This window comes from Arachis hypogaea, chromosome 16 (assembly GCF_003086295.3).
Source record: "Arachis hypogaea cultivar Tifrunner chromosome 16, arahy.Tifrunner.gnm2.J5K5, whole genome shotgun sequence".
Taxonomy (NCBI): domain Eukaryota; kingdom Viridiplantae; phylum Streptophyta; class Magnoliopsida; order Fabales; family Fabaceae; genus Arachis; species Arachis hypogaea.
This window is the reverse complement of record NC_092051.1, coordinates 146,098,937-146,118,822: the sequence shown is the minus strand read 5'-3', so window position 1 is coordinate 146,118,822 and position 19,886 is coordinate 146,098,937. Positions and strand designations below refer to the sequence as shown.

Below are 19,886 nucleotides of genomic sequence, written 5' to 3'. Positions count from 1 at the left end.
AGAGAGAGTGTGAGAGAAGGAGAGAGAGAGTGGGAGAGAGAAAAATATAAAAACTAATTTTATATATGTTAAAAGTTAAAACTAGTTTTAGCCTATAAATCAGTTTAAACTAATTTTTTCAATTAAAACTGATTTTATTTTTATGAATTGGTTTAAACTGGTGCACTGTATTGTAAACTGGTTTAAAACTAGTTTCTTATGTGATAAAGCAGTTTGGTTAATTGGTTCAGTTTCTAAACCATTTTAAATAGTTTAGTGCAGTTTCAGTTCAGTTTATAAAAGAACTGAACCATGAACACCCCTACCCGCAGGAGAAATTAAAAAGCCAAAGATTGAATCCGAATCATTCACCAAATCCAAGACGTCTTATGCACCGAGCCATGTTTTGATTGGGAACACAACCAATTGATTGAATTGTGAAAAATCATATTGCTTTAATGACTTCAATTGATTGAATAAGAAAAAAACCACATGCCTTGCAAAATTCAATCAATTGTGTATCAATTCAAATCGATTGAATTTTGAAAAAACCAGACATTCAATCGATTGTTTTGTGTATCTAATTAGTTAATTTTCTAACAAACACGATTTCACAAATCTATACGGATACAATGGATTAAGAATAAAATTTTAATGGATTAGGATTGTTAAAATATTATTATAATTAATGGAAGATTTAATTTATTATTATTTTTATTTTTGATTATTAATAAACATGATAAATTAATAATAAAATAATAATTTATAAAATAAAAATAAATTTTATAATTAAATAATATATAAAAAATTAATTTATAATTAAAATTAAATAAAGACTGTTTAATAATTATTAAAAAATTTCAAAAATATATTTTATTATAATGATCCAAACATTTTGGTGCGGTCGAATCTGAGTGTAGCTGTGAATTTGTACTAGGCTTCATTTTTAATTAATAAAAAAAAACATCAAGAGAAATTTTATTTTTTTTTGTTTTTGACAACTAAAGAGCATATTCAATTATTCATTGGACAGTACAGTATTACTAGAGCCCCTGAATAGCATAACCCAAACACCAAGAAATAGCCCACTAAAGAAACTACTAGAACAAAAACATAAAACAACCACAAGACCCACAAATCATAAGAAGACCAAGAAAGTCTTACCCTAAAAAAGAAGCATTGATACGCAACTATCTATCATCATAAGCTTCAAGCTTCATCGCCGACCCCTCAGATTTGTCTAGAATTCTTCCATTTCCTTCTTATTCTAATTTAGATCATTACTTTTTACATAGTCCCAATTATGGTATATGTTACTTAATGGTTGGCAACACTACCACCACACTCTATTCAATAACTAAGGAATACTAATTCTTTTCTTGTATATATTAATCAATTGAATTGGATTTAATTTAGATATATTATTATTAATTCAATAACAATATTAATTCAATTGTTTCTTTATTAAAAATTTTATAAACACAATTATTTAATTGGATGAAAATATAATTGCTAAAGTACCAATTTAACTCAATATGATCATTATTATATGAATGGATTACTGAGTCGGTTTCTCTTTTTCATTTTTCTTTTAATTCTTTTCTTTTTCCTTTTCTTTTTTATTTGTTTTTCTTTAATATGAAAAAGCAAAAGCATAGAAGCAATTTCATTTGGGTCTTCCCTTTCAGACTTGAGTTGTGATTATTTTTTTCAGATAAAGCAAAGCAATCTTTTGATAGATAGAAGCATGTTTTGTTCTTATTTTGTAACATCATAATTTATCATTTATCATCTTCCCTTACATGAACACTTTAACTACAAGTATTAATCAACATTAAAGTTCATTTTTTTTCCATTTTTTTTGGTCAGATTTTTTTCCATCATCTTCATTCATTCTTTTCCGATCACATCATTCAGAGGCACCATAACAAACACTTCAGTTTCTGCAACAACAACCACCTTAATTCTTGTCTTTTTCTGTTATAGTCAATTCATTTTAACCTTTTCAAATCCATAAACGTTATGTTCCAAGGAAACCCTCCTTCTTCTTCTGCTTCTTCTTCATACACAAACCCACAACCTTGTCAGCACCTTGCTGATTACAAGTTCAAGCATGGCTTCAATGGCTACAAAGCCATTCAGAAGCTCCTTGTAACAACCCCAATTGGGAAAACCACTGTGAAGAAACCAAACACAAAAGTACCAAGATGCAGCTATGGTTACTGTAAAAATGCCTCTGAGGGAAGGTTCTATTTATGCTTGATTTGTTCTTCATTCACTTGTTTGGATCACACCCGTTTGCACCCTCAATCTAATTCTGGTCATGATTTGTTTGTGGACATTGAAAGGGCTGAACTTTATTGTGGGGTGTGTAGTGATCAGATTTATGACCCTGATTTTGATCAAGTTGTTATGTCAAAGCACTCATTTCCAAAAGGTTTTGTTGTTACTGAGGATGAGAGCATTGGCCAGAGATTGATCAAGAGGAGGAGAATGCTTCCTGGGGTTGTTTTTGGATTGGATTTGCAAAGAACAAAATTGAGGGATCTGAGGGAAAAATCATGTTATCCAATGGGTTTGAGGGGTTTGAACAATTTGGGTAGCACATGCTTCATGAATTCTGTGCTGCAGGCTTTGCTACATGCTCCTCCTTTTAGGGACTATTTCTTGAGTGGTGGACACCATTCCGAGACTTGTTCGAGAAGAACAGCAATGGCAGATCGGATTTGTTTGATTTGTGATGTCAATGATATCTTTTCAGCTGTGTTTTCGGGAGATCGAAATCCGTATAGCCCTGCTCAGTTTCTATACAGGTCTGAAAGTTGTTATACATGTCACATATGTTCTTTTCCTCTTTAACCTTGTGTCGTCTTTATAAGTGGTTGAGGCAAAAAGAACTGTGGTTTGGTCACAATCACAATATTGATATCTAAATATATCTTTATTTGCAATTTAGTTTTTACTCTCAAATAAAAATGCACATCAATTGTCGTTATAAAAAACTTTTTTGATTAGAAAAGCTAACATCTTTTGCTTTCATTCTTAAATTACACTAGGCAAAGTGTGACTTTTAATTTCTAGTGAAGATAATTGTTGAGTGACATTTTTGAAGGCAAAGTGTGCTTTCATTTGGTGCTTTTAGTTTTTAGAGTAAGCTATCAATTTAACATATGAAGTTTGCAACATTAATCATTTTGGCTCCCAAAATCCACTAAACAAACCCATGGTACCCAAAACAATGCACTCTGGTTGAAAAATTACCCTAAACTCACATAGGCACCGCTGTTAAAAGAAACAAAATCAAGATGAAATTTGCGGTGAATTTGTCAAGCAGTTTATACCTTTCAAGTATCATAATATTTCTTCACTTGTGAATGACTTAAGTTTGAAGATTATGATTTGAGATGAATTTGTTTGATTAAGACATGAAGTGATAAAAGTAGCAAGTTCGATAGTGAAGGCATCTTTGACAAAAGCGAGTCTTTTTTTGATCACCTCTGACGAATGCTGTCAGCTCTAAACTTGATGCTTTTCATAGTAATAAGTTCGAAGTTAATGATGTGTTTATGTGAATCCTTTTGTAAAGTTTGTGGGAGCAACTTATATTCAAATTCAAAAATTTTATGATAACTTTGGTGCTCATATTATTGTTTTCCTTCGAATGGTGAAACTTTTTGTTTTTGTTTCAAGCTGGTGGCAGCATTCAGCAAATTTAGCAAGTTATGAACAGCAAGATGCTCATGAGTTTTTCATTTCATTGTTAGACGCACTCCATGAGACTGGGGGGAAAACAAAGAACGGAAGCAGAGGTACTTTTACTGCATGTTTATGGAAACAAAGAATGCAGTTCGGCATAATGTGAACTTATGTGTTAATAACTGCAGTTATGTACATACTGATGTATTTTTGTCTGAAGAGCATGATTTATTTGTCATTGATTTTTGAAAATGAGTATGTTGGCCCTTGAGATTGCACTCTGATGGTCATTTTAGTCCCTTTATTATGAATCAACCAAGATATCATGTGCCCTGACGATTGGGCATGTGCATGTCACATGGCAATGCTAGCACATGTAACACATCAGTGGATCTGTATATTGGAACTAAAATAATTGAGAGAGTGCAATCTCAAGTACCGAAAATGCTAATTTTAAAATGTCAAGGATTAAAATGAATTATGCTTACAAGATAAAGAACCAGAGTGAAACTTTCCTGGTATACAGTGTGGATATATCTAAAGGTTTTCATATAGGAAGTGCAGAGAAATAATAACAAAATGCAATCTTGTCTGATATCTCTGTCAGTTGTTATTTTTCGCCAAATATCACTATGTATGATTATTGTTTCTCACAGGTCATGGAGACTGCGAATGTATTGCTCATAGGGTATTTTCGGGGCTATTGAGATCAGATGTGACCTGTATGGCCTGTGGATTCACCTCAACAACCTTTGACCCTTGTATGGATATTTCCCTTGATTTGGACACTAATTTCTCTTTAGCTGAAAAGGGTAAAAAGCCGATCAAACAGAATGAGGAAGGCAGTATGTCTACGCTTTTTGGTTGTTTAGATTTGTTCACTCGACTCGAGAAGTTGGGGTCCGACCAGAAACTCTACTGCCAGAATTGTAAGGAAAGGCAGGATTCGTTGAAGCAAATGTCTATTGGCAAGCTTCCATTGGTACTTAGTCTGCACGTGAAACGTTTCGAGCACTCCTTTGTTAAAAGGTCGTCAAGAAAAATAGATCAGTACCTACATTTTCCTTTTTCATTGGACATGACCCCATACTTGTCCTCCTCAATCCTCAGAGCCAGACACGGAAACAGAATTTTCACTTTTGGAGGCAATGAATCAGATATGTTTTCCAAGTATGAGATCTTTGCAGTTGTGACACATTCTGGGACGCTTGAGTCCGGTCATTATGTTTCCTTCGTGCGGTTAAGGAGGCGGTGGTACCGATGTGATGATGCTTGGATTACCGAGGTCGATGAAGCGACAGTCAGAGCCTCGCAGTGTTATATGATTTTTTACGTGCAGAAAACACTGTACAGTAAAGCCGGCGAAGATCTTAGTCATGTCCCAAAGTCCCCTGAAAGAGATCTCTTTCTTCCTATTGTGGGGTGTTGCTAGAGAGACATTAAGGGAGTTTCATCTTTCATGGCATCAGTTGATAGATTATAATGTGCATCTTCTGTACACTGAAGACAGCTTTATGCTCACTTGCTCATTGAAAGAACTCATTGTCTTCAGCAAGATGGATTCACAAATTCCATTGAGCATGTTAAAAGTTTCAGATGATGAAAAGTATCCATGGGAAGGAAATCAAATAGCTGCGTCCTGCGGAAATCCCATTCAGCGTTTTGAAACTAGGATTAAGGAGACAGAACAGCAGAAACTCAACCCCCTTTAAATTTTTTAACAGCTATTCATGTTTTGCTTACTCAAATTCTTTGATTGCAGTTTAGTCATGTGCATTAACCAAACATACCCCAACTGGGAGACAAAGATTGAGAGAGAGAGAGAGGGAGGAGAGAGAGGGGGGGGGGAGAGAGAGAGAGAGAGTTTATATTGCTAATTAACAACATTAATGAATTGCAACAGTGATGTGCCTTGTGCTTGAACACATTGCCATTATTTGCATTCCCTTTTGATGTGAGAGCGCAGATTATTCAAAAAGGTAGCATCTCTTAGTGCAAATGATACAGGGCTATTGTTGAAGTGAAGGTATTGTTCTTTTTAAAAGGTGATGTGAGGAGTATTATTTGCTCCAATCTGAAGCCTTGGTGGTTAGTGATTGTGCTCTGCCAAGTTATTATCTCTTAAACTGGTTTCTGCCATTGAGTTTATAGTTTCATATGATTATTTTCTTGTATGTAACATTTGAGTTTCAAGTCCTTGTTTTCTATTTGCATCCCCTTGTCAAATACCATTTAGGAATAATTCCTAATTGTTATTTTTCCTAATATAAAATCATGTTAAAATTTGTATTATTGAATTGTCTCGTGAAAATTGAAAGGTGTAACATTTATGTGTCTGAGGATGTATAATCCTGACTTGACAAGTCAATTGCTAGCCGCCATGGCAAACAAGAAATTGAATAATATGCTTGACAATTTCTTGTTATATTATTGTTAATACATCAAATGATAATTCATAAAAAATGAGTTAAAATAATAAATATTTTAATCTTGTTAATAATTTTGGATATAAATTTTAAGACCGAAAGCGTTGTTTCATTTTTATTATTGAGTGAGATAAAAAAGAAGAATTGAAATATGCTCAAATCCATGTATATAAGAACTAAAAGAAAAACGTAGATTCTTGTTTTTCCTACCTTCTTGGAAGGAAAAAGAAAAACCGAAAACATCTATCACATATTAATTATTTTAGGTGCACACAACAAATCAATTACAACACATATATTAATATACAAATACATAAATTTTTAGTATGCATTATAATACTTTTAATTGCTTATTTACATCATTATATCATATATGTATTCCACTTTTCCCTTGCACAATTTTCACCTTAAATAAAAATTTAAACAAAATCAACAGTCGGAAGAATTAAGATATGACACATTTTGACAATGAAAATGATGGAACGAAGGGAAGGAAGAAGAAAAATTCTTAATATGAGCATTATGAGATTTACTATAATTTATCTGATTCTTCAAACATGGGAATAAAAAAAAGACCTTTTTGTTATCTTAGAAGGTTACTAGTTACAACTTGTCTTGAATCTTATTATCATTGTCCTTTTAGTTGCTTCAATATTTCACAGGAATAGTAGCCAATGGTACCCTTTTTGGCATTTTCCTTTCAATTCACACAAGTTGCTTCATTTAGTTCAAGTTTTGTTTCCTTTCTTTACTTTTCTTTTTCAACTACCTCTTGGTCCAGCCTATTGTTTACTTTTCAAAATTCCGCATTTTTCTTTGTTTTACGTGTAAAGTGATTCAAAACTGAAATCTAGGAAGGAGGAAGGGAAACAAAAGTTCACCTAACACTTGCTAGATTGATAGATTGATAGCTTGATATAGAAAGTTCAATTTTTATTTGAGGGTTTTGTTTAGTTTCATGTTTCAAGTTTGGTAGTTGAGTCTATAACACAAAGGGTGCGTGATAATGCAAGAGGAGGAAACCAAGGAAGAAGAACCCTTTGCTGAATCTACAGAGGAAAATGAACAATTTCACCCAACAGAGGGTATTATTTGGGGTTGGGTGTGCATTCCAATCAATTGGTTTAGAATGCTTTCAAGGGAAATGCATTGGAGCTTTGTGTTTGGTGTGGTTGTTGTTTATGGAATAAGCCAAGGACTTGGTGGTTCTCTTGCTGGTGTTGGAACAAAGTATTACATGAAAGATGTTCAGAAGGTGCAGCCATCTGAGGCACAGGTTTATGCTGGAATCACATCCATTCCTTGGATTGTTAAGCCTCTTTGGGGACTTCTCACTGATGTTATCCCCATTTTCGGCTACCGGAGGCGACCTTATTTCATTTTTGCTGGTATGTAATACATTGTGAAGATCTTTTCTTGTGATGTTTTCATAACTAGATATTATGACTTTGTCTGACCTTCTAGTAGGATAAAACTTAGTTGTTGTTGTTGTGTGTATACATATATATTTATCTTCTTTAGTTCAGATACATAATATTAGTTATGTGTTCAGCTGAATTAATGCTTTAAATCCGAAGTTTAGATTGATTGTTCACTCTAGTATAGCTTTACTTAATTACTTCTTTTGTTGTTTTTATGTTTTTCCTGAATCTTGATCATTTTAAATGAACTTGATTGAATACTAAATGTGTGTATGTTGTGACTTTTAATCAGAGTGTACATAGTTGAAGCTCGGTAGTAATAGATGAGGAGAACAATAAATTAGATTTAGATGTTACGGGAGATTGAATCTTAGTAAAGCCATTTAGTGGTGGCACTTCTCAATACTTTTGAATAATTTGATTTCAAGGAAAGGAAGTGGATTGTGATCTTCATTTCTTCACAGTACTATAGTGCTATTGGGGATGGCATATCTTATTTCTGGAAAGTTAATCAGATAGTGTCTCATAAGTCTTAATTGGGGACACTGAAATATTGGGCAGTGGCTCAGTGTGCTTCCGAGTTCCGAACTCGATCACCAGGAATCCAACTAGTTTGGCTTGAGGAACTTTTGTTGCCTCTCCCAGAGTTGGTTTGTCCCATCATTGGGGATGAGCTTGCCTACCACTCAACCAACCCATAGTTGGTTTTAACTTTATAATATATAGTATTAGTATCAGTGGATAAACTTCTTATTATAGGAACCCATTAAGGACCATTTGGTATTACTAAAGAAAGGTTTGGGAGAAAATGCTAACTAAATTACCATTCTACCACAATGTAACCCGCCTACTACAAGAAATGTTTCCAATCATCTAATTAATCATAACCACCTACCTAATTGAACCAACCCAAAGTAATATGTATTTTGTAACTGACTGAATTGATCTTGGTTATCCTAACTATACTTAACTAAGCAGTTTAGATACATGTTCATTACATTTTCATACTCTATTTAACTACAGAAAATGAATCACAACATTCTAGTCCTGTGAGTTGCAATGATATCATTTGAAGTATTTACCTTTCTCTGGTGAAATGAATTGTTGACATATTATATCCTTAGGAGTGGTATGATGCTGCCTCTAAGTTGGAATTTTACCACTAGCCTTAGTACAAGTTGGTTTCTCTTGTGACAACTTTAGAAGGGTTTACAACCATGAAATTTGCATCATGTGATTCTATTAACATGGTGCTTTACAGATATAAATGCTTCTTGCAAGGATTGGTGAAGAGACTGAGAATTTGGTTCATTACAATACATAACAATGTGATTTTCTGCTCCTCTCTGATTGCAGGTTTCTTAGGAGTAATTGCAATGCTTTTGTTGTCCTTGCATGAAAACCTGCATCTTGTGTTGGCACTTTTGTCATTAACAGCTGGAAGTGCTGGGGCGGCAATAGCAGATGTGACGATTGATGCCTGTGTGGCACAGAACAGTATCGCTCATCCTTTACTTGCTGCTGATATGCAGAGTTTATGTGCCTTCAGTTCTTCTGTTGGAGCACTATTAGGATTCTCCATTAGTGGTATCTTTGTTCACCTTATAGGCCCTATGGTTAGCTCTTTCAACCTTTCATTTTTTAAAAATCAAATCCACAGTTTTTTCTTGTCTTTTGTGCACTTCATCACTTGTATTGTATCATGATCTTTCTTCATAGGGAGTGTTTGGTTTGATGACTATCCCATCTGGACTTCTAATCTTGCTTGGTTTTCTACTTGACGAACCCCATATGCACGACTTTTCCTACAGACAGGTATAACATATCTCTATGTCTAAACTTCATTGCAAAAGTAATTTTGAGTCTTTATGTTGTTCCATGGATAACATGGATAATCTGATTTCCCATGTTGTGTATAGGTGAACCAAAAGTTTATTGATGCTGGCAAGGCAATGTGGACTACTTTGAAGAGCGAAAGTGTTTGGAGGCCTTGCTTATACATGTATTTATCCCTTGCATTGAGTTTGAATATCCTTGAAGGAATGTTCTATTGGTATACAGATTCAAAGGGTGGACCAGCTTTCTCTGAGGTATTGTCATGACTACTCTTCCTATATGCAAAAAGTGATGCAATATCATTTTAAAAATCATCATAATTAGTAAATAAAGAACAAAGTAGATATAATATATGTCTTGGAATCTTACAAAGTAATCAAATCTTTTTCTATTTAGTAATTAAGAGAAAGTTAAGGATGACAGCTTAGGAGGATAAATCAATTTATGATAGGAAGAATTTCCACAAACATCACTAGTATTAAGTGAGAATTGTCTCCATCACTAGTATTAACTTAATAGGATAATTGGGAGATTAGATCCTTGTGCTCATTTATAGCTTCATTCTACCTAGTTTAATTAACATATCTAGTGTATAGCATGCCACTAATCTTTTTCTTTCATTTCCTATGCAGGAAAGTGTTGGTTTTATATTCTCCATCAGTTCAGTGGGATCCCTTTTGGGTGCAATACTTTACCAATATGCTCTAAAGGATTATGCATTCCGAGACGTTCTCTTCTGGACTCAGTTGCTGTATGGTCTATCGGGTATGCTTGATCTGGTTCTGGTCCTGAGATGGAACCTCAACTTTGGTATACCTGACTATTTCTTTGTTGTGATAGTCGAAAGCATAGCTCAAATGACAAGTAGGCTCAAATGGATGCCTATGCTTGTGCTTAGCTCAAAGCTTTGTCCCTCAGGTATTGAAGGCACCTTCTTTGCCTTGCTTATGTCTATTGATAATGTTGGAGTTCTATCATCATCATGGGCTGGAGGATTTGTGCTCCATGTATTGAATATCACGAGAACACGGTTCGAAAACCTTTGGTTAGCTATTTTAATACGGAATGTTCTGAGACTCAGTCCTCTTTGCTTGCTGTTTTTGGTGACTAGAGCTGATCCGAATGCTCTGATTCTTCCACGTGAAAGCTTAGACTCCAAGGTAGCTATTGACCACTCTTTGGAATCCAAGAATGTTGAATTAGTGTCTCTAGTAAGCAGTGTTGAAGGTAAATAGACCAAGCACTCTTACCTTCTCTTAGTTAGTTAGATTCTCGCATTAGGATACATAAAAATACCAAGCTATTGATGCTTGAAATTGTGGCATGAGATTGACAAAAGGTTAAAATGTCTCTATTGTTGGAGTTTAATTATTTTTAAATATTTTTCTGTCATATAACTTGTGCTACAGATTTATAACCAAATTAACAAAAGCAATTTAATTTTCAAGTGAAATATTTTATTTCTGCTTAGAAAATAGACAATATTGTATAGCCACTTGAAAATTTCATCTTTAAATCAAAGGGACTTGCTATAAAACATAGCTCCCGCCAACCTATAAAACTTGCTTTACCAAATTGATTAATTAAATTTCTTTTACATAAAACTAACGTCCATCATTGACAAGGCTATTTGTGATGGGTGATGATTGAGAAGAATTTCTAAAATTCTCCATGGTTGGTTGAAGAGGATGATCATGCATATCATGTGGAAGAGCCGGTAGCGGCGATTCAAGCTGAAGAACCTTGATCACTTGTGCTGCTTTCAGCCTTTCCTTGGCATTCGGGTTGGTACACCATAGTCCTACTATAAGCAAGCATGTCATTTGAAGTTCATCAAAATTCTTGTTCAATCCTTCATCAGCAACATTCAGAATATTCCCTTCCACATAGAGTTGCCATACCCACTTCACTAGAGGAATATGATATTCTCCATCTTGGTAAGTCTTCCGTCCACATGCAATTTCCAAAGCTACAATCCCAAAACTATATATGTCTGATTCTTTGCTAGCCCTTCCTCCATTGAGATATTCTGGTGCCAAGTACCCCTATGTCCCTACAACTCCTGTCCTTTGAGTCTTCAATCTTGGGTCTACCAATTTTGCCATACCAAAATCACAAAGCTTGGTGCTAAAATCTGTGTCCAATAGAATGTTAGCAGACTTAATATCTCTATGAAGAACACATTGTTCTGCATCTTCATGAAGATAATGAAGTGCCGTGGCCACACCTAAAGCTATCTTATACCTTGCATCCCAAGGCAAAGCTCTTCTATTTCCAAAGAGATGAGTGTCTAGGCTTCCATTAGGCATGTACTCAAAAATTAGGAAGAACTCTTGTTTGTTGTGGCACCACCCTATGAATTGCACCAAGTTTCTGTGTATAAGACGGCTTATTATCTTCACTTCATTGATGAATATTTTCTCGCCTCCTTGAATATCAGCGAAAATCCTCTTAACTGCGACCGCACGTCCTGAGTGACTTAGAAAACCTTTGTAAACTTGACTTGATCCTCCACTTCCAAGCTTTCTATCATTTGAGAACTCATTGGTAGCTTGAGCTAATTCCTTGTACTCGAATCTTCTAGGTAGTGATGCTTCGTCCAAGTCATTGGCAACTACTTTGTATCTGCGGTTGCCATCATCATGTAGAAGCTTGGCAATTCTTTTCTTGATAAGACAAACACATACCATAAGCACCAAGACAATTATTGAGCAAGTCATTGCAATTTCTATGATCCTTTTTTGCCTCTTCTTTCTCTTTACCTCAGAATCGGTGGAATCCAAAGTCGAGTTGAATTCCCAAGAATGAATGTTGTGTTGTGTGTTCGAGCGGCGGCCAGTTGCAGCTGAGAATCCTACTGTCACATACTCTGGTAGGATTTCAGAGAGGTCAATCTCACAAGACAGAGTATGGGTGCTAGCTCCATCGAAAGACCAAGACACAAGAAGGTTTTTGGTAGAAGAATTATAGGTAATTAAAGCATGACCTTGTTTCCCATTGTTTCCTTCAATATCAAACTTAGTATAATTGATGGATTTGAGGGAATTTTTGTTGATCCCAACATGTTGCACTAGATCTAGAGGATCATAATCTTTATTTTGGTATGTGTCAAATTCCACCATAAACATTTGATTTTGGGGTATGCCAAACTGTGTGGAAATGTTGAATAGTCCAAAATTGCCACCGGCTGAGTTGGGTGGAGTTGTGAAACTCAAAGGAGCCATGTGGAAAGCAAAGCCATCAGCAAGTACACTACCATTGGATTCTGATCCGTGAATAGTGAATGTAAAAGAGGTTGTGAAGTCTGTGAGAACCTTGGTGGATGAATCCCAAAGGTGGAAAGGCTGGCCATAAATGGCTCTTCCAGTTCGATAGAAGTCATAACTGGTGAGCTCTATGAACCCGTTGTTGGCAACTTTGGCATCACCTTCATATGCCATATCTTTGCTTGCATTCTCAACAGAACTGAAATTTATTATATTGAAATGTAATGGGTCAACATTTGAAGGGAAAAGGGTAAGAAGAAGCAGAAGCAGAGAAGAAAACATTGTGCAGTTATGTAAGTGGAAACAGACTAAAGTAGCTAACATGTTTGATCATAATTTGGAAACAGGGTTGATCTGTAATATCCATAATCAATGGATGATTTATAAGCTTTTGGGTAAGGAAATGCAAAAAATAGAAAAGCAGATACAAAGCATCCAAGTGGAAGATTAATATGCTAATAAGCCAAAACTAGATGCCAACAAGGTTGAGACAAAAATGTTTTCATGGGAAAGACTTTAAGATAGTCAATGATAAAAGGGCAACCCGGTGCACAAGCGTCCCGCGTTTAACGCAGGGTCCGGGAAAGGGCCGCAACCAAGGTTGTAATGTACGCAGCCTAACCTGATAATTATATCAGTGGCTGTTTCCACGGCTTGAACCCGTGACCTTGAGGTCACGTGGAGACAACTCATCCGCTGCTCCGAATTATATTATTAATCATTGATGTGTCCTTTTTTTCTCCTTTAGATAAACACAGGTCAACAAAATATGGAGTATGTAATAGAGAAAAGATTAAAGTTTCAGTGTTTAAGGTTCGATAACCTTTGGTTAGCTATTTTGATTCGGAATATTCTGAGACTCAGTCTGCTTTGCTTGCTGTTTTTGCTGCCTAGAGCTGATCCGAGTGGTCTGATTCATCGAAGGGAAAGCTTAGACTCCAAGGTAGCTATTGATCACTCTCTAGAATCCAAGAATGTTGAATTAGTGTCTCTAGTAAGCAGTGTTGAAGGTAAATAGACCGAGCACTCTTACCTTCTCTTAGTTAGTTAGATTCTCACATTAGGATACATGAAAATACCAAGCTATTGATGCTTGAAATTGTGGAGAGATTGTGGTATGAAATTGACAAAAGGTTAAAACCTCTCTGTTATTGGAGTTTTTAATTATTTTTAAATATTTTTTTATCATATAACTTGTGCCACGGATTTATAACCACATTAGCAAAAGCAATTTCATTTTCAAGTGAAATATCTTATCTTGTCTTAGAAAATGCACAATATTGAATAGCCACTTGAAAACTTGCTGCACCAAATTGATTAATTCAATTTCTTTTACATGAAACTAACGTCCATCATTGACAAGGCTATTTGTGATGGGTGATGATTGAGAAGAATTTCTAAACTTCACCATGGTTAGTTGAAGAGGATGATCATGCATATCATGTTGAAGCTCAGGTAGTGGCGATTCAAGTTGAAGAACCTTGATCACCTGTGCTGCTTTCGGCCTTTCCTTGTCATTCGGGTTGGTACACCATAGTCCCACAATTAGCAAGCATGTCATTTGAAGTTCATCAAAATTCTTGTTCAATCCTTCATCAGCAGCATTCAGAATATTCCCTTCCACATGGAGTTGCCATACCCACTTTACTAGAGGAATATGATATTCTCCATCTTGGTAAGTCTTCCTTCCACATGCAATTTCCAAAGCTACAATCCCAAAACTATATATATCTGATTCTTTGCTAGCCCTTCCTCCATTGAGATATTCTGGTGCCAAGTACCCATATGTCCCTACAACTCCTGTCCTTTGAGTCTTCAATCTTGGGTCTACCAATTTTGCCATGCCAAAATCACAAAGCTTGGTGCTAAAATCTGTGTCCAATAGAATGTTAGCAGACTTAATATCTCTATGAAGCACGCATTGTTCTGCATCCTCATGAAGGTAATGAAGTGCTGTGGCAATGCCTAGTGCCATCTTGTACCTTACATCCCAAGCCAAAGTTCTTCTACTGCCAAAGAGGTGCGTATCGAGGCTTCCATTAGGCATGTACTCGAAAACTAATAAGAACTCTCGTTGCTCATGACACCACCCTATGAATTGTACCAGATTTCTATGTATAAGTCGACTTATAATCTTCACCTCATTGATGAATATTTTCTCAGAGTTTTGAAAGTCGGCGAAAATCTTTTTCACAGCGACAAAACGTCCTAAATCTTTTAGGAATCCTTTGTAAACTTCACCAGAGCCTCCTCTTCCAAGCCTTTTATCTTCTGAGAAGCCATCAGTGGCTGCAGTTAATTCTCTGTAATCAAATCTTCTAGGTATAGATGCTTTGCCAAGATCTGAAGTCACCAATGTTCCTCCGAGATTATCATCTCGAACATGCTTGGTTCTTCTCTTCTTGATGATTATGGTCAACCAATAGACACTACCTATCACCAGCACTAAAAAAATTGAAGAAGCTACTGCAACTATAACCATTTTTTGCTTCTTCTTCTTCTTCTTCTTCTTTTTGTTTACCTCAGAATCAATGGACTCCAAAGTTGACATGAAATTCCAAGAATGAATAACATTTCGCTCAAAATTATAAGGGCCAGTTGCAGCTGAAAATCCAACCATCACATACTCTGGTAAGATTTCCATAAGGTCAATCTCATAGGACAATGTGTTGGTGCTAGTAGCATTGAAAAACCAAGACACATTAAGGATCTTGTTGGAAGAATTATAAGTAATCAAAGCATGAGTTTTTTTGCCATTGTTGTGATTAATATCATACCAAGCATAGGTTAAGGATTTGAGAGAGTTGCTATTGATCCCAACATGATGTTCATGGGGATCAAACTCAGGATTTATAAATGTGTCGAATTCCACCATAAAAACATGATTTTGTACTACACCATACTCTGTAGTTGTGTTGAAGAGTCCAAGAGAGCCACCATATGAGTTGGCTGGAATTTGGTAGCCAAGAGGTGCCATGTAGAAGGCAAAGCCGTCGGCGGTTATGTTAGTTGGTTGAGAAACAGTGAATGAGAAACCGGTTGAGAAGTCAGCGAGAGCCTTGGTTGATGAGTCCCAAAGGTGCAAAGGTTCGCCACAGACTGCACGTCCAACTCGATTGATGTCATTTTTGTTTAGCTCTATGGACCCTTCAATAGGCATGGCATCACCTTCATATAATACCATATTGTCCTTTTCATTCTCAACATTTTTGAAGCTACTTATATTAAAGTGCAGTGAGTGAACTATTGAAGGGGAAAGGGTGAAAAGAAGAAGAAAAAGAATGTTATGGAAGTGGAAAGAGACTAAAGTAGCTAACATGTTTGATCATAACTTGGAAACAGGGTTGATCTGTAATATCCATATGCATTGGCTGATTTATAAGCTTTTTGGTAAGGAAATGCAAAAATTAGAAAAGCAGGTACAGCATCCAAGTGGAAGATTAATAAGCTAATAAGCCAAAAACTAGATGCCAACAAGGTTGTTACAAAAATGTTTTCATGGGAAAGACTTTGAGGTAGTCAATGATAAATCTCCATTATTATATTATTAATCATTGATGTGTCTTTTTTTTTTTTCCTTATATAAACACAGGTCAACCAAAATATAGAGTATGCAATTGAGAAAAAGGTTATAGTGCCACTGTTATTTGTAAATATAAGTTGTACCACCGATTTATATTAACCAAAGCAATTTCATTTCAAGTGAAATATCTTATCTCTGCTTAGACACTAACGTCCATCAATAACAAGGCTATTGCTAATGGATGATGATTGAAAAGAAGTTCTAAACTTCACCATGGTTGCTTGAAGAGGATGATCATGCATATCATGTTGAAGCTCAGGTAGTGGCGATTCAAGTTGAAGAACCTTGATCACTTGTGCTGCTTTCGGCCTTTCCTTGTCGTTCGGGTTGGTACACCATAGTCCCACAATTAGCAAGCATGTCATTTGAAGTTCATCAAAATTCTTGTTCAATCCTTCATCAGCAGCATTCAGAATATTCCCTTCCACATGGAGTTGCCATACCCACTTCACTAGAGGAATATGATATTCTCCATCTTGGTAAGTCTTCCTTCCACATGCAATTTCCAAAGCTACAATCCCAAAACTATACATGTCTGATTCTTTGCTAGCCCTTCCTCCATTGAGATATTCTGGTGCCAAGTACCCATATGTCCCTACAACTCCTGTCCTTTGAGTCTTCAATCTTGGGTCTACCAATTTTGCCATGCCAAAATCACAAAGCTTGGTGCTAAAATCTGTGTCCAATAGAATGTTAGCAGACTTAATATCTCTATGAAGCACACATTGTTCTGCATCTTCATGAAGATAATGAAGCGCCGTGGCCACACCTAAAGCTATCTTGTACCTTGCATCCCAAGGCAGAGCTCTTCTTTTTCCAAAGAGATAAGTGTCTAGGCTTCCATTAGGCATGTACTCGAAAACTAGGAAGAACTCTTGTTTGTTGTGGCACCACCCTATGAATTGCACCAAGTTTCTGTGTATAAGACGGCTTATTATCTTCACTTCATTGATGAATATTTTCTCGCCTCCTTGAATATCAGCGAAAATCCTCTTAACTGCGACTGCACGTCCTGAGTGACTTAGAAAACCTTTGTAAACTTGACTTGATCCTCCACTTCCAAGCTTTCTATCATTTGAGAACTCATTGGTGGCTTGAACTAATTCCTTGCACTTGAATCTTCTAGGTAGTGATGCTTCGTCCAAGTCATTGGAGACTGATACTTTGTGTCTGCGGTTGCCATCATCATGTAGAAGCTTGGCAATTCTTTTCTTGATAAGACAAACACATACCATAAGCACCAATACAATTATTAAGCAAGTCATTGCAACAATTTCTATGATCCTCTTTTGCCTCTTCTTTCTGGTTACCTCAGAATCAGAGGAATCCAAAGTCGAATTGAATTCCCAAGAATGAATATTGTGTTGTGTGTTCGAGCGGTAACCAGTTGCAGCTGAGAATCCAACTGTCACATACTCTGGTAGGATTTTGGAGAGGTCAATCTCACAAGACAGAGTATGAGTGCTAGCTCCATTGAAAGACCAAGACACAACAAGGTTCTTGCTAGAAGAATTATAGGTAATTAAAGCATGACCTTGTTTCCCAATGTTTCCTTCAATATCAAACTTAGTATAATTGATGGATTTGACAGAATTTTCGTTGATCCCAACATGGTGCTCTAGTTCTAGAGGATCATAATCTTTATTTTGGAATGTGTCAAATTCCACCATAAACATTTGATTTTGGGATATTCCAAAATGTGTGGAAATGTTGAATAGTCCAAAATTGCCACCAGCTGAGTTGGGTGGAGTTGTGAAACTCAAAGGAGCCATGTGGAATGCAAATCCATCAGCAAGTACATTATAATCACTACTATTGGATTCTGGTCCTTGAATAGTGAATCTAAAAGAGGTTGTGAAGTCTGTGAGAATCTTAGCAGATGAATCCCAAAGGTGCAAAGGCTGGCTGTAAACGGCTCGGCCGGTTCGATAGTAGTCATACCTGTTGAGCTCTATGAACCCGTTGGCAACTTTGGCATCACCTTCATATGCCATATCTTTGCTTGCACTCTCAACATCACTGAAATTTGTTATATTGAAATTTAATGGGTGAACATTTGAAGGGAAAAGGGTAAGAAGAAGCAAAAGCAGAGAAGAAACCATTGTGCAATCAATAATATTCAAGAGTGGAAACAGGCTTTGTGGATAACATGGCAGATTAGAACTTTAAAACATGGTGGATCATTCATTGATGTACATTGTAACAATCACAAGATGAAATTAATAATTATATCAAAATCAACTACTCGTATAAAATATATATTGAAAATAAGTTAAACGACATATATATTTATATATGAATACTTTATGATTGGTTTTTTTTACGTGCATGTAGCACTTTTGTGAAACTAAAGCCAAAGTTTAAAACAAGAAGGTGGATATAATACTTTCTAACATAGTGAAGCAAATCGATGAAAACTAAGGTTGACTAATAATTAATGATTGGTCTCATTTTTCCTTTTATTTTATAGTACATAATAAAAGATTAATCACAACGAACCAACAAAGTTGCGATTGGACTTAGGCTGTTTTCCCACATTATTCTGCATAAATAACCAAAGCACAACCTTACCTTGTTTTGCAATGTTGCCTTCAATAACAAACAACATATTTGATTGATATGAGGGAGTTGATGATCCCAACATGTTGCTTAGATATACTATATATTATGAGTTTCGCAGGACCAATATCTAAAAAAGAGTCTTACACAGAATCAATACCTAAAAAAGAGTCTTATAAGACTTTGGATTCTCCCATCAAATAAACTAGTTTTTAAGATGATAATTCTCTTAAGGTCTGTCCATTACATTGGTGTTCTCATTGAGAATTGGTCAACAAAAAAACTACTTTTGGAAGGTTCTGACTGGTAAAAAGGTCAAATGAAGTGCCACTGAGTGAAGTATCGCAAAGTTGGGGTCATCGGAACGCCGGCTCTTAAAAAGGAAGGGATGCTATGATGAGTATTTGCAAGATGGGATAAGGCTCTGTTGTTATTGTAATTCTTCTAAAATCTTGTAGTTTATTACACTATACTCTTGGTTTAGGAATCTGTTAATATATATTTTATATTTGTATTTAGAACCGTGTAGCATAATCATATCCAATTTATTTATCTCTCTTTTTATAATTTATAAAAGTTGATACCCATCTTATATATAATGAGTTTTAGCCATTTTGCTCAGATTCAGCATTGATTCTTGCCAATCTATCCGCCACTCTATTACTTTCTCTGAGTATGTTGCTGAAACAAATTTTTCAATTTTTTTTCTTCTAATTTGCAATTAAACGCACTAAAAGATTGGGATGGTTATGGAATTCTCGCGGATTATTGATAAGGGGCTATAACAACAGCGGTATTGCTATATATAATGATTTTCCTCTCCCGTAGTCCAAGGTTAAAGTCGTCATAAATTCCCAAAGCTCAGCTTTTTCTATAAATTATTTTATAATGATGTCAACATTAGAAAATATTAAAATTATATATAAATTATTAAATAAATATTTTATAAAATGTTTTTAATATAAAATACTTTAAATTCATCGTTAGTAAATATAATTGCATATTATCTAATCAATCTCTAAACAATAATATTAAAATATATTATATAGTATAATTAATTTATCTTTTAGCGCTATACGTGGGTCTCGTTCTAGTATGTATAATGTTACAAGTTTTTACG

General features: G+C 35.5%; 5 protein-coding genes across 5 annotated transcripts; 2 read left to right on the top strand and 3 right to left on the bottom strand.

The window, feature by feature from the left end:
- Positions 1 to 1,107: 1,107 nt before the first annotated feature.
- LOC112697597 (ubiquitin C-terminal hydrolase 22) lies at positions 1,108 to 5,967 on the top strand. Its single transcript, XM_025750825.3, has 3 exons — positions 1,108 to 2,792; positions 3,670 to 3,788; positions 4,332 to 5,967. Exons 1-3 carry the CDS (start codon positions 2,002 to 2,004, stop codon positions 5,105 to 5,107), a joined length of 1,686 nt encoding a protein of 561 aa, XP_025606610.1. The 5' UTR covers positions 1,108 to 2,001; the 3' UTR covers positions 5,108 to 5,967.
- Positions 5,968 to 6,228: 261 nt separating this feature from the next.
- Positions 6,229 to 10,811, top strand: LOC112697598 (probable folate-biopterin transporter 2). The gene is made up of 5 exons (XM_025750826.3): positions 6,229 to 7,489; positions 8,879 to 9,138; positions 9,242 to 9,337; positions 9,442 to 9,612; positions 9,991 to 10,811. The coding sequence occupies exons 1-5, from the start codon at positions 7,108 to 7,110 to the stop codon at positions 10,591 to 10,593; spliced, it is 1,512 nt and encodes a 503-aa protein (XP_025606611.1). The 5' UTR covers positions 6,229 to 7,107; the 3' UTR covers positions 10,594 to 10,811.
- A 2-nt stretch (positions 10,812 to 10,813) lies between these two features.
- LOC112697599 (L-type lectin-domain containing receptor kinase IX.1-like) lies at positions 10,814 to 13,040 on the bottom strand. The gene has a single exon (XM_072221479.1). The coding sequence runs from the start codon at positions 12,946 to 12,948 to the stop codon at positions 11,404 to 11,406; it is 1,545 nt and encodes a 514-aa protein (XP_072077580.1). The 5' UTR covers positions 12,949 to 13,040; the 3' UTR covers positions 10,814 to 11,403.
- Positions 13,041 to 13,742: 702 nt separating this feature from the next.
- Positions 13,743 to 16,084, bottom strand: LOC112697595 (L-type lectin-domain containing receptor kinase IX.1-like). Its single transcript, XM_025750823.3, has one exon. The coding sequence runs from the start codon at positions 15,941 to 15,943 to the stop codon at positions 13,967 to 13,969; it is 1,977 nt and encodes a 658-aa protein (XP_025606608.1). The 5' UTR covers positions 15,944 to 16,084; the 3' UTR covers positions 13,743 to 13,966.
- Positions 16,085 to 16,296: 212 nt separating this feature from the next.
- Positions 16,297 to 18,397, bottom strand: LOC112697596 (L-type lectin-domain containing receptor kinase IX.1-like). Its single transcript, XM_025750824.3, has one exon. It carries the CDS (start codon positions 18,307 to 18,309, stop codon positions 16,354 to 16,356), a length of 1,956 nt encoding a protein of 651 aa, XP_025606609.1. The 5' UTR covers positions 18,310 to 18,397; the 3' UTR covers positions 16,297 to 16,353.
- Between the last annotated feature and the right edge of the window lie 1,489 nt (positions 18,398 to 19,886).

Coding starts and splice junctions, on each gene's coding strand:
- LOC112697596 (XM_025750824.3), bottom strand. CDS start 18,309: ATGGTTTCTTCTCTGCTTTTGCTTCTTCTTACCCTTTTCCCTTCAAAT.
- LOC112697599 (XM_072221479.1), bottom strand. CDS start 12,948: ATGTTAGCTACTTTAGTCTGTTTCCACTTACATAACTGCACAATGTTT.
- LOC112697597 (XM_025750825.3), top strand. CDS start 2,002: ATGTTCCAAGGAAACCCTCCTTCTTCTTCTGCTTCTTCTTCATACACA. Junction 2,793..3,669: donor CCTGCTCAGTTTCTATACAG/GTCTGAAAGTTG, acceptor TTTTGTTTCAAG/CTGGTGGCAGCATTCAGCAA. Junction 3,789..4,331: donor AACAAAGAACGGAAGCAGAG/GTACTTTTACTG, acceptor TGTTTCTCACAG/GTCATGGAGACTGCGAATGT.
- LOC112697598 (XM_025750826.3), top strand. CDS start 7,108: ATGCAAGAGGAGGAAACCAAGGAAGAAGAACCCTTTGCTGAATCTACA. Junction 7,490..8,878: donor ACCTTATTTCATTTTTGCTG/GTATGTAATACA, acceptor CTCTGATTGCAG/GTTTCTTAGGAGTAATTGCA. Junction 9,338..9,441: donor ACGACTTTTCCTACAGACAG/GTATAACATATC, acceptor TGTTGTGTATAG/GTGAACCAAAAGTTTATTGA.
- LOC112697595 (XM_025750823.3), bottom strand. CDS start 15,943: ATGTTAGCTACTTTAGTCTCTTTCCACTTCCATAACATTCTTTTTCTT.